General features: G+C 36.8%; 1 protein-coding gene across 2 annotated transcripts; it reads left to right on the forward strand.

The window, feature by feature from the left end:
* Positions 1-587: 587 nt before the first annotated feature.
* On the forward strand, positions 588-12,819 carry LOC121869189 (vacuolar protein sorting-associated protein 26B-like). 2 transcript variants are annotated; one of them, XM_042370418.1, is made up of 9 exons: positions 588-643; positions 5,928-6,071; positions 7,448-7,680; positions 7,871-8,035; positions 8,513-8,619; positions 9,187-9,398; positions 10,229-10,441; positions 11,126-11,293; positions 12,009-12,819. In XM_042370418.1, exons 1-9 carry the CDS (start codon positions 641-643, stop codon positions 12,207-12,209), a joined length of 1,446 nt encoding a protein of 481 aa, XP_042226352.1. In that variant the 5' UTR covers positions 588-640; the 3' UTR covers positions 12,210-12,819. The 2 variants fall into 2 exon arrangements, with proteins under 2 accessions (XP_042226352.1, XP_042226353.1); XM_042370419.1 differs by having other exon boundaries at positions 10,229-10,378.
* The last annotated feature ends 1,562 nt before the right edge of the window (positions 12,820-14,381 follow it).

The following is a 14,381-nucleotide window of genomic DNA, read 5'->3' on the forward strand; positions in this document are numbered from 1 at the left end:
TTTATGGTAAACTTGAATGGTTATGTTTACAATTTTTATTTTTATTTAACCTATGAGAATAAAAATGTTTATTTACTCGTATAGAATTAATATAATTTTTAATTTAATTGGATAAGTATAATAGATATATTATATTTTACTAATATTATTATGAGTAATATTTAATGAGACAATTCCTTTAGGGTTGACATGTTGAGGCAAGTGTCTGGCCATTTGGGTTAATTTATATATTTTAGTCAGATTATTACATTAATTATTGAATATAAACCATTAATTTCTACTATAAAATCAAAGGAGTATTTCTTTAGGGTTAGAATACCGGTGTAAGTGAGAGTTAAAAGGTATTCAATAGTACTAAAGAGAATTATAAGGTAATAAACCCCGCGGATAGAGGATCAAGTCGGGCGGGAGGAGGGACTCACACATCAACAGGTTTCTCCATCTATACTTTTGCTGGTATATGTGACCTAAGAGTTAAAAGGTATTCAATACTAATAAAGAGAGTTATAAGGTAATAAACCCCGCGGATAAAGGATCAAGTCGGGTGGGAGGAGGGACTCACACATCAACAGGTTTCATCGTCTATACTTTCATATGATTGTTGAGGGAGCTGCCAGTTGGTCCAAACACACCTGGAGAAATGGTGAGTATAAACTTATTATTAGTTGTTTAGGAGTCTTGGCTGTGTATGGTGAGTCAGGAGATGGATTCTTTCTTAGTTAAGTGTTAAATAAAGGGATAATGGAGGGTTAAAAGGAGATAATTTCCGTTACTGATTTAGGAGTGTGATGGACTCTCCTCCCCCCTTCCTCCTCTCTCACTTATACTAACCTCGTTTATTTTACATACATAATATATTAACCCTTGTAAGTATTATAGGGAAGTAGCAGTGGGTAGTAACTTTATGGTAGTAGATAATGAGAGTGCCAGGGGGCCAGAGAGAACATATTACAACATTACATGATACTTAATTTTTATATAAATATTCAAGTAAAAGTTTGTTCTTTATTCTGATGTTCTATTGAGTTAATAAATGTCCTTGTGTCTTTATATTTAATGAGATATATTTCTGGTTTTAAATCTTTTTATGTAAATTGTTACTAAAAATTAAACAAGACCATTGGTTTATTTTTAACATGTATTATGAGATAACTACAGATGTATATTTTAATGCATAATATGTTACTAGAGGGATGATATAAGTGTCAGTATCTATAACACATTTACTCCTATATTTTGTACAGGAACATGAGATGGTGATTGTTAATGGTGAGATAGGAGAGGGAGCCTACTGAGAGATGGTTTGAATGTGGGTAATTATTGATGACTGACTTGTGGCCGAGTTTTATAGTGGACACTGTTGTAGTTTGTGAAAAATGTGTGAAAAAAGTGGTTATTTCTAAATTAAACTTAACCTAATCTAAGTTAATATGATAACAAGTAGCAGAAGCATTGTTAGAAGACCTCACCAACCTAACCTAACAAACCTAACCTAACCTAATCAAACAAACCTAACCTAACCAAACAAACCTAACCTAACCTTACCTAACTTCCTAGCTCGGTATATTTAGCATACACTGAGCATCGGCGTTGCTCAAGCCCAGGCAGCGGAGTGTTTTGAAATACGTCGCCTCTGCATTACCGCCGAGAAGACAAAGTAGTGCGGTTCTAGGCAACTAATTATCTACCAAACGAAGCATTTGCACAAGAAATGATTATCATATCACAACTCATTGATGAAAATAAAGCAAGAAAATGTAAAACAAAAAACTCGTCCGCGGGTCATTCGTCAATATTAACCGGAATTTAACCGAGAATCATGTTAAATACGTACAAGGATTACGGTTGTTGACGCATGATGGCACTACACTCTGCAACACAGACTTGTGGTAACCAGAAACTTTTGCAACATTTCTAACTGCTTGTTTTGGCAACTGTTTTCATCTTGAACACGAATCTGGGTCAGTGTGTTACCTTCTGTCGACACCTTGTTGATATGTTTCCAGTATATAATTTGTTGTAAGATAGAATGAACCAACCTGACTTAACTCTCCTTGGATGGAATTATGGTTAGGTTAGGTTAGGTATGGAAAGGTCACTAGGAAGTTCTGCACAAAATTTTTGTTTCAGTCATCTGAGGAAATCTTAGGAATTTAACTATTAGAATCAGTAGTTTAGACAATTGTAAGTCACTTTTCTAATATGATGTTTCTCTTGGAAATGACCTAACCTAACCTAACCGTGGGCTCTCCCCCATTGACCCCCCAGCATATGTGTCATTTGTGAAGGAAATGTCATAAAAGAAAAGTGTCTTAGAATTGCCTAAACTACTGATTCCAATAATTAATTCCTCATATTCCCCGAATGACTGAAACTAAAATAATACCCTGTACTGTGTTTGGTCAGTTGCTGGGAGGTGCTTGTCAACATAAGAAGTGCAAACTGGGTATTGACCACGAGCTGTCATCACCATCCTAAACAGTAACGACTTAGATGAAAATACTGTATATCGAACCACATTATCAAGGGTGTGGATGACACGAAGATGTTTGGGAAGGTAGCAAGTCAAGGTGATGTCACAACAATGCAGAAAGACCTGCATGAGCTGTTCAAATGGTCTCAAATACAAAGATAGAAAAATACTCCTTCAACTGTACAAATGTCAAGTACGTCCCAGTCTAGATTATTGTATGCAGACATGGAAACCCTACCTCCAGAAAGGCCTAACATCCTGAGAAAATGTGGAACACAAAGTGACTTAGATGATTCTGGAACTGTCATCTTGATTACCCAAGTGGACTGAGGGCCTTAGGACTAACAATCCTTCAGACAAGGCACAATTAAACATTCAAAATCCTGAAAGGGATGAAAACATGATCCCTGGACATTTGTTTGTGATGCCACACACCACCAACACGGGGGCATATAACTACAAGCTCGCCAAGTTATCTTTATTTGATATTGAAACAGTTTATTTAGCAAGAAAAATACAGATACAGAGTGAATAATAATAACACTATTAACTTGGCTGAGCCAATTGAGAGCCTGAGCTCTCTTGTAGGCACCTGATATATACTGTATCATCTGGAACGTACACTAGTGATCGTGGGCACCTTCATGCCCGGTGAAAGTTTGAACGCTCATGCTTGGCTAGCGTACAGCGAATGAGAGTGCGCCAAGTCTGTAGACTTGCATGGTTAATTAGGGTGCGCCAAGTCCGTAGACTTGCATCGTTTTCCATCATAAATAAAATGGTTAATTAATGCCTTCCTTAAGGAACCATCGACGTGGGACCAGGTTTGCTCCACTCTACGAATTTTTTGCGATTTTTCCACCAAGTTTGATGAAAAACGATTGTGCCGTTTCGGCTGCCCAGAACAGACACACAGATACACGGCTATTCCTATAGTACAGTATATTAGATAGCATGGTGGTAATAAGAACATATCAGAATGTTACCACAGTTATCCTGCAGAACAAATGCAGTGTAAGGAAATACTTCTTCACACAGAAATTAGTAGACCTATGGAACAGTGTATCAGCCCAAGCTCTGGAATCAAGAACAGTACCGGGCTTCAAAATTGCCCTCGACAAAATTGTCAAGAAAAATGAAGGGATCCTACACAGGCCACTATCCTCTTTCCCTCACCATGACGACCTTGAGTGGGTGGTCATTAGGTAAATAAAGGGCTAAACAGTTATGAAAAATAACATGAACAAAATTAACTTAGCCTAAATTAACTAAAATTAAGATGGAGTGGGAGAGTGGTCTTATCTTTAAGTTTTCACATCCCTAGGGGTTGTTTTAGGTAGTCTCTTAATATGAGAACACTACATTTACAGCTTCACATTATGAGGAACATGTTTTCTGTTGCAAGAGCTGTCATGAGCTTCCTTCAATGCTCCTTGCCAGAATATTGGTCCTTCAGGCAGTTGTTTGTTTGGGGATACAGTGCAGGACAGGATAGTACAGTACAGTATATAAGTGTTATTTAATCTATGGGATGTTGATCCCTTTTGAATTTATTGTCTGTGTTATCCTCAGGTTTGTCTGGCTTACAATGGTAGATGATTGTAAGACTCCCTATAGGCTGATGGCTACCATACCTCTGGAGCAGAAATGTCTCCTGTTTACTGGTCATTGGGTTGCTGTAAAAGTGATTGACTTGACAAGAGTTCACTTGTAATGCAAAACAAATTGTCAAGACCAGTGAATGGTAGTTTAGCTGTCACAGCATTGATTAGATCTTCAGCTCTCTGGATTAACTGTTGTCTCATGTCCTGCTTATCTGGACTTGGTGGTACCGTACAGTACTGGGGTAAGGGAGCAGTAATCAGCTTAGCCGAGGGAATAACAGATTAACCCAAGTTGGCATTGGAAGATCTTATCTGGTGGAGTCAAGACCCAGTTGTATGTGAGTCTGTGTTATGAGAGCTGCTTGGCTAATTATTACAGCACAAGGGTCATTCCACCATTTTTCAATCAGTCAGAATAACCAGTGAACAAGCACTTACTCCTCATGGATCAGGAACTCATTGTTATTTAATACTGTACAGTATGATACTGATAAGATAAGACATTCATGCATACAGAAAACATAGACTGTGTCAGATAACAAACAATACTGATAAACCAGTACAGTACGGTATGGTAATGTAAGAGGTACTGTACCTGCAGCTCACCCTGTTAACACTACAACTGAACATGTCTAAGGATAATTAGTACTGTACAGGGTAATTGGATCTCATACTTGGTACTTGAAACATACAGGACAGTAGGGTATTGTGTTTAGAACAAATACTTACAATACATTGGTGAACACAACTAGAGAGAACTTCTTATATATTTAAACATTTCTCAAAGAGCCAATACTGTACTTGGAGAGCTGCCTGTGTATTAAAATATAGTCGAGAATTAAGAAGCCATTTTTATTTCAAACTCCTGAATGAAAACAGAAAAATAAAAATAACAATAATGATCTTAACTTTCATCGGGTTTGCCTTTGTCTCAAACCACAATACAGTATATTATTTTTATTTACATAAGTAAAACTTTTCAGTCAAAATACAATCATAGTAATCATCACTGTGTCTCTGCCATTTTCCCTGCTTATGTGGGTTACCTGAAGGACACTTTCTTACAGCCTCTCTTGTCGGGTTCTTGTCTCTGATGTCATATCTCACAACCTTTCCCTCTACCATTCTTGGTCAACTCTCCCCTCAAACTCTCTTATCTCTTGACTCATTTGGTCTCCTTCATTCTCTCCACATGTCCAGGCCATTTCTGCCCACCCCAACACAAAACCTCACCAATACCCAGCTGCCCTTGTAGCTCTCAACAGGATTTATCTCTCATTGTCACACTGTCATACTACACATCCATCTCCCCATGTGTATGTCATCTTCTTTAACTGGTCGTGTTTCACTGCCATAAACAGCACACTCCTCATGCCAGTTGTATATACTTTACTGTAGTTTTCCTTTCAAGTGAACAGAAGTTTCTCTTGCTATCAATTAAGGCAACAACTCCTACACTTCCAGCCACTTCTAACTTTTGCAACTGAACTAGGTTCAGCAGCATCCTGCAATCTGCAACACTGCAACCATTTTTTCCCCACCTTCCACACTCACTGCACATATTTGTCAATAACATCGGGCTTAATTGCAGCTGACAGAACTGTACTAGTTTGTCCAGGTGAAAGAGTGGATGCTGTTAACACTTTATCCAGCAACATGAGCAGCTACAGTGTTAAGTATTGTAAGTTTTAATGAACTTTCCTTTCAGTACAACATACTGTATGGGAATTTCATGAGTAAGTATCCTTGTCACCTGATGTGAGGAGAGTAGACATTCTCAGCAGTAAACTGTTGTCATTCATAATACATTACCTGTATAGTCTACACATCTACTGTATTTTTAATTTCAGAGCTTTTTTGGGTTCGGCCAAAGTGCCGACATTGAAATACAGTTGGACGGTTCCGACACCCGAAAGATGGCAGAGATGAAGACAGAAGATGGCAAGAAGGAGCGATATTTTCTGTACTATGACGGTGAAAGTGTTTCTGGCAAGGTGTGTAACTTGGTTAACTATGTATTGTAGAGTTAGTATTTTAGCTAGGGTTGAGTGTAAGTGCTGTACACTACTGTATGTATTGTATACTTATGATAACACCCAAATAGCCTTAGAACTCATTATCTTAATAATCTGGGAAGTGTTTCTTCTTACTATTATTATTTTATTAATATTTAGCACTATCAAAATATTTGTGACTAAAAGGGTAGGGTAACATGGAAAATTTAATCTTATTGCACTATAAAAACAGTACAGTACAGTATTGCCATTTGTAATACTGTAGTGTACATCTTAAATTCCTTACACTTTCCCAAGGAAGGGTTTTTGGAAAACACTTAATATACATCATTACTTGTAGTGTTTGATTATCTTGAGGAGTTGCGACCCTGCCTTGCTGGCTTGCCACCCTGTGGGTTGGTGTTAGGAAGGTCATCCAGCTATAAAACTTGACTCAACATGCCTGTTGGCATCTGGTTCACCAGAGCAGTGCCCATCCCCTGTTCTGGGCTGGCACCTTAGGTTTGCCGTGATGGGGGGGGGTCATCTTGGTGTGGTTTTAACAGCTGCCGTCTGGTAATTGTGGCTTACCTACACAAGTGTAGAAAATGGCCGTAAAACATTGATGATGACAGTCAGTAGTTTTGCACTCCTTATTATTGAGGTTGGCCAGCCATTAAGTCACCACAGGGAAGAAATAATTTACAGAAACCTGCACAAATATATGCAGCAGTGTACGCCCTCAGGCAGTGTCTGAGATAACTGAGAAAGATGCAGTATATTCCCAGGTACTCATCACTGACAAATTTTTATCCCTGGAACACCTTGATAAGTCCTTCTCATGAGTTCTTGATTATAGCCATTGATACAGTACATTGAATAGCTCTGGGCACCACATGTGTCTTACTGTTAATCAAAAGGAAACTGTGTGTGTGTGTTAATTGTGTGAAGACAATCTTGATATATTTTTTGAGGAAAGTAAATGGTAGGAAATGTATGAAGAGCAAAATTGAGAAAGAAGTAGGAAAAATATTATTAAATGTTAGGTAAAGTAGAAGGTGATTCCTGAGTTAATATGAACAGTTGGAGAGAAAGATTATGGAAAGAAGGACAAACTTTTGGAACATAAGTGAGATCTCTTAGATGAAATGTAAGAAAGGTGAAATAATGAGAGTGTACTTGTGTCTAAGGTGGGACCTTATCCTTGTGTATACTGTACATGAGAATAGACATACTGTACTTAGAGCACTTCTATAATGGCAAGAAATGGCAGCTGTTAAGGAGACAACATTCATATTTATTTATGGTACAGCCTCTGTGTGACATTCATATCTGAACACTGTATAATTCATAAGTTAACTGCAGTCTTTTCACAGGTGAACGTCAATCTCAAAAAGCCTGGCAGTCGTCTAGAACATCAAGGTGTCAAAATAGAATTCGTCGGTCAAATTGAACTTTACTACGACCGAGGGAATCACCACGAGTTCACCTCACTGGTGAAGGAGTTAGCAAGGCCTGGAGAACTCCCACACAACACTTCCTTTGATTTTGAATTTAACCAAGTGGAAAAACCATATGAGTCTTATTCTGGAACAAATGTTAGACTAAGGTGAGTAATTGTGTTCCGGGAAGGAGATATTACTGTATACTTGTTTGTGTTTACAGCAGCATCTAAACTACCATATAGTACCTGTACCGTCACCTCCACCCAGTGTACTCACGGTCTTCCTCAACATTTTTACTTGAAGCTAATGTTGATTTAGTTATTTAATATTGACTTTACTGTACTTCTTTTACAGATACTTCCTCAGAGTAACAATTGTCAGAAGATTGTCAGACATTGCACGAGAAATGGATCTGCTGGTACACACGCTCTCGTCCTATCCCGAGATGAACAACTCCATTAAGATGGAAGTTGGTATTGAGGATTGCTTGCACATTGAATTTGAATACAACAAATCCAAGTAAGTCGTTCTCTGTGAAAAGTATCAGTGATAACTATGACTTAATGTGCATTATTTCATGACTCAGAAACTTGTACAATACGAAATAAATATATTAAAATTGTAGCATTACATATACACTACTCAGGATTACTAGACATTGTCATCTTACATCTTATTATATACAAAGATAGTACAGTAAGTGTAAAGTTTTTTACTCTAAAAAAAGTAACTTCTGTATAGTTGCTTTTAAATCCTTTGTCCTTAAACTTGAGTCTCTGCCTAACACTGTATGGTAGATGATCATGTTTGTAGAATATCCCATTAAGAAGCTTTTATATATTCTGTACAGTACAGTATCATGTTCAAGGCACATGTTAAGAGCTTCCCCCATTGTTGTTGGTCATACTGTTGTTACATGTCACTTTAGATTTGCCCTCATCCATATATAAAGGCAACTGTTTACTCTATGTGTGCCCCTTTACTCTGTCATTTCAGATACCACTTAAAAGATGTTATTGTTGGCAAGATATATTTCCTGTTAGTACGCATCAAGATCAAGCACATGGAGATTGCTATCATTAAAAGGGAAACCACAGGCTCAGGTATCTAACACTTATTGTGCTGTTAATGAAGCAGGTGTGTGTAAGGGGAGATGTCCATATATATTAATACTATATATGATGACCTGGTGTAGCTATGGGTCATGTTGAAGGCCTTGTGTTACTACCATGGTTAATTCTTATGTTATTGTGTCATTAATTACTATGACACCTAAATGTAATGTCTAAAAGTTGTACAGTACTTCATATTTAGATTTTTTTTTTACAGCAGTTCTCACTATAAGACAGTACAGTAATGTGTTTTGTGGAAGTTGTGTGTAATGTAAAAAAAAGAAATACGATAGTGATATAAATGGAGGGAAATGCATCTGTGTTGAATTTCAGGCACCTTACACAACCCAAACTAACCAGATTAAATATATATACAATACTCAACTAATCAAAGAAACCAATACTAATTTATGAAATGCTTGTCATAAATATATTAAAACTGATCCCCCCAAAAAAGAAGTAAATTTAGATAACACGGGGATGATTTTGACTCATTCGTGGTAGCTATTGTTTATTTCACTCTAGAACGGCGATTCTTACCATACGTTTCGTCAACAGGACCAAACACCTTCAATGAAAATGAAACTATTGCCAAGTATGAAATAATGGATGGAGCTCCTGTACGTGGGGAGAGCATTCCCATCAGAGTGTTCTTGGCCGGCTATGACCTCACCCCTACCATGAGGGACATAAACAAGAAGTTCTCGGTCAGATACTACTTGAACCTGGTCCTTGTAGATGAAGAGGAACGGCGCTACTTCAAACAACAGGTTAGATATTGTGCCTTTAAGTGTGTGTGTGACTGATAGGGTGTGTAAGACCCCTTCACTACAGGACGTTACATTTAATATTTAATTTGGTAATCGTCAGTCAATTTTATTCAACACAGAGAGACCCCTCGTAGCCTGATAAGGTGTGAGCTTGTTTCATTCTTAATTATTTTCCTTATATTCAGATTTTTACATGAAAATTATTATTATTATTATATTTTATTTTTTCACTTACAGTAGGTCTAGATTTGATCCTTTCCATGAACTGGCAAATTGTAGTGTTGTGAGGTGAGCAGTGTGTGTGTGTGTGGGGTACAGTACAAGTGGCATTTGCATGCACCATTTAAGGTATTCTTCAAACTGTAACTAAATTCCTGATGTGTATTATTTGTTGAGATACTGTACCAGTGTTTCACATGAGATAAATCTAATAGGATACAAAATTATATCATGAATATATAACAGTTTAACTTTTTGGCTCCTGGATGTTTCCTTCAGCTGAATAGAATGATGCCAGAATAAAAGTCTGAAGTTTAATACACTAGTCGGTGGTAAAGAGTCAAAGAACCTCTATAATAATGTATAGTAGACAATATTATCATTACTATGGTATTGAATTAACAACTTCAATAGAGGCAATGGGTTACATAGAAGAAAAAAAGGCATTGATTAAAAAAACCATTTGGTTTAAATCAGCCAACCCTGAGACATGTTGGTTGCTTAACTTTTAGAAACACACTGTATTGCATTTAGATGATTCTGTGTGAGGTTATCTACACGGAGAAGTCAGATGTCAGCAAAACGGTTACATTAGTTTTTCTTGTTATCAGGAAATCACACTGTGGCGCAAAGGGGAGCGGTTACGACGCCCCTTACAACAGCAACTAATGGCGCAACAACAGACCCTTCAACAGATGTCACTCAACAACCAACAGAGCAAATTCCCACAGTCACACCCACAGGGCCAGCCACCAGAATTTGTAAGTGAAGAACCCAATGAGAGAGACTGTAAGAAACTGCACAGTGTTGAGAGCTGCCATCAGGTAATCACGGCTAACCCATGCAAGCGTGGAAAGTGGCCATAAAACATTGATTATGATGATGAACCCTTCTCTGATTTTTCTGATGCTCCTCGAATGCCCAGTACAGGGCCTCTGTTGCCCCTGCACCAGTCTCCTATATGTGTGAAAAGGTTCACATTAACTACAGGTGTAACCTCAATACATCTTCTTGTTCTGTAAAACATTGTTGTGCAGTGAAATAATTGTTTTAATTTTGACTTACCCAATGATCTCCCTTGTTTTCACTTCAAAAATGAGATACATGTAATAATTAACATCTAATATTATATTGGTGAGTGATATATGTTTGTATTGTTGGCTGTCCAATTTAAATTTCTGATTTTGGTCTTTTGGAAGACATTATAATAATGATTAATAAGTAATATAAATAAAATAAAGCAGAGGTAAGCTGTACACAACTAACAGTTACTGTTTTATGGGAAGTTCTGTATACTGTATATGAGAGATAGATTTTCCAACGAGAAATTACCAGTTTCAAGTCGTCAGTTTTTTAAATGTTGGATTATTAAGTTTACATCTGTACTTGACTTTTAAGGTATGATTTCAAGATTAAACCAAAAGTTTTCAGTTTTAAAATGTTAGAAGCTTAAGTTTGACAGTACTGTACATAGAAACTCAGCATCTCTCTCCTTGATCTTTCTTCAGTCTCCCCAAATGACGGCTGCAGGCGCTGAGCCTCCATCCCCACAACAGTCACAGTCTCCTATGCATGAAGAGGCCCCAGAACAACTACCCACAAACCCCTCTCCACAGCCCCAGGCTAGACAACAGCACTTTATAGCCCCTCCTCCACAGCCAGAACCAGAATTAGAGGTAAGATAAGATTTATAAGTTGCTTCTTTTTTTGTGTGTGGGGGGGGGGGGTGTAATTGTGTTCACTTTGTGTTTGTCTAATTTATGACTTGTGTGCTGTATTGTTGTCATATTTGGAGGTGTAAAACTCATAATGCTTATTTTTGAAACTTAGATATACTTTATTAACTATGATTTTTAAAAGCTAAATACAAGATGTATTTCAAGAATTTCAAAGGGACAAAAAGGACACCAACACTCACGAATTTTCCATAAATATAGTTATCTTTTAATTTGTACAGAATTATGCAAAGACTTGTCTCACTGATTAAATAAACATATCAGAAAAATTATTACAGTACAGTGTATCATATATTTTAGGAGAATGGAAATATTGATAAAAATTATGAAAATCATCTATGGCAGAAAAATGCACAGTAATTTAGAAAAAAAGAAAAGAAAAAATACTCAATGATGTGCAGTGTAGACAAGGATCTACAGATACACTGTGTGGTGTTTATATGGCTCTATTGATACACTGTGTGGTGCTTATATGGCTCTATACACACTACACACACACACACACACACACACTGTTGTTAAGGTTATAGCAGGCAGGAACCCATATAAGTACACCTGCCTTTTTTTCTGTTAGGATCTGTACATTAAGTATATGGGGAGGATGCCTGTGTTTTGTGAGATCAATTTTGTTATTTTCTTCATCCTTACTTTCTAGCCAATAGACGATGACGACACCACCCCAAAGCTCCCCTCCCCACCCACGGAGCTTCCAAACAGTATTGATTCTCCCGAGGAAGAATTCTTAGAGGCTGAAGGAGGTTTACCTTCAGAGGAGGAGGAGGAGGACGTGGACGAGCGGGAACCAGTTAAATCTTCGTCGGCAGTAACACAAGAGCCTGTTCCAGTCGCTCAGTAGTAGACAATCAATCTCTATACAGTACCAGGTAGACACAGTTAGGTTGGGGATGGGGATAGGGTAATTTAAGACCCAGTAACAGGGTTCACAAGACCTGTTTTAGTTATGTTCAGTTGGATATTGATTTACTTGCTTTGTTTCAATATATTGCTGTTAACTTTTCATAATTAAAACAGGTTTGTTTACCAAATATATGATGGTAAAAAAAATATATATGATTAATCTAACCCTCAAATGTGTATTCCATTTTGGGATCCTGATGATAATGAATCTTACAAAGTATCCGTGTGGAGAGCTGGAGAAGTGAGTCATAAATAAAACTAATGAAAGGCGAATGACTTGTAAGAAATGAATTGAGAGAGATGTATATTGTGAACTTTTAGTACAGTAGTTAAGTATATAACAGAAAAGGCTTAATTTAATGAGAGTTATGTTCCTGTTGAATTTATTAAGTTTATGTAATGGGAGTAATTTTTTTTTTGTCACCTAAGAGTCTCTCAGACCAGAAAGTTGGTGAATGTAGACCTTTGTACAACCAATTTTTTTTCTCTCTGGTATTGATAATTTTTCTAGCTCTGCATTCTTGTTATTATTATTATTAATATTATTATGTGTATAGTTTTATAACCTTCAAGTAATATTTTTTGCTACTTGGAAGCCAGAGTTACTACTAGCTTTTCTACTGTCTCTTGTACAGGGGATCACACTACTCATTCTTGGCTTGAGCGTAGGCCCACACCACCACCACAGAGCTCGCTATTAATACTTTATTCTTAGCAAAAAGGTTAATGAGAAATGGCTGTTTATTATGAGTAGTGTAATATAAGGTTTTATAAGATCTGATTACATAATTAAAGACTCGTGTATTTATGTGTACAGTGGTCCCTCGGTTAACGAACACAATTCGTTCCAGAAGGTCGTTCGTTAACCGAAAATTTCGTTAACCGAAACCATTGTTTCAATGGGATTTTGAGTAATTGGTTCCAGCTCACCGAAAATTACATACAAACTAAAAATAAATGCAGTAAAGTACACTTACTTTGAGGTGTGCATGTAGAAGGCTCCTGGTTGATGATGATGGGAATTAGAAGTGGGGGTGGAGGAGAAGGGAGAAGAGAAGGAAGTGGGGGTGGAAGAGAACTCACCCCATGCTTCATGCCGCCATTTCACCCATAAAATTTTAAGTTCACTTGGTGTTATTCAAGATTATTTTCTTTAAATCAACACTGCACTGCACTATATATTGTCAATATGTAAAATGAATTTTGGAATGACCAATAATTGTACTGTAAAAACATAAAAATAGTTTATGTTCAAGAGAGTCTCAAGCAAGATGCTTCCTCCACTGAGCAGAGACACAAACTGATGCCATTCTGGGTGAGTCAAGTGGCTGTTTGGCATTCTGAAAACTAGTTCCCTATACTTCAATTATGTTAAATAATTTTTAAAATGACTAAAAATTTTAATATAAAACTTTTAAAATTATTGAATAGTACAACCTTCTTGATATTTACTCAAATGAGAACAAATTTAAGCCTTAGAACCTATTACTGTATTGGCGGACTAATACCCCAGCTGGTGAGCAAGCAAAAACATGTTGACACGATTTCGTAGGGATTTCGTTAACCAAATTTTTGTTTGTTAATCTAGTTGAAAATTCTTAAGGAAGGTAATTTGTTAACCTAAATTTCGTTAACCGAGGGATCACTGTATATATATATATATATATATATATATATATATATATATATATATATATATATATATATATATATATATATATATATATATATATATATATATATATATATATATATATATATATTTATATTGTATATATGTATCCCTGCACATATTACGGGCTCACGGACTTGTGCTCACAAAACTGCAGGTTCCGAGTCTCTCTGCTGTACCAGTGTATGGAAGTAGTAATGGTGTTTTGAGGAATGCAAATTACCACGAATATGCAATTTAGATTTATATTGATATTCATATTGCTATTCTAATAAATCTGTTTCATTAGGCTGGGTGATTTTCTGGTGTCTTGGGGTTTGTTTTATTAATATGTTTTTAGAGTAAACTTTAAGAGGCTTGTGATGCCTCAGAGTGCACCACTGGCCTGTTCTCCCCACTGTGGTGACCCGCCTCGTGCTGTGCTGTAGTGCCACAACT

The sequence above is a fragment of the Homarus americanus genome, unplaced genomic scaffold, assembly GCF_018991925.1.
Source record: "Homarus americanus isolate GMGI-L3 unplaced genomic scaffold, GMGI_Hamer_2.0 scaffold25467, whole genome shotgun sequence".
NCBI lineage: Eukaryota > Metazoa > Arthropoda > Malacostraca > Decapoda > Nephropidae > Homarus > Homarus americanus.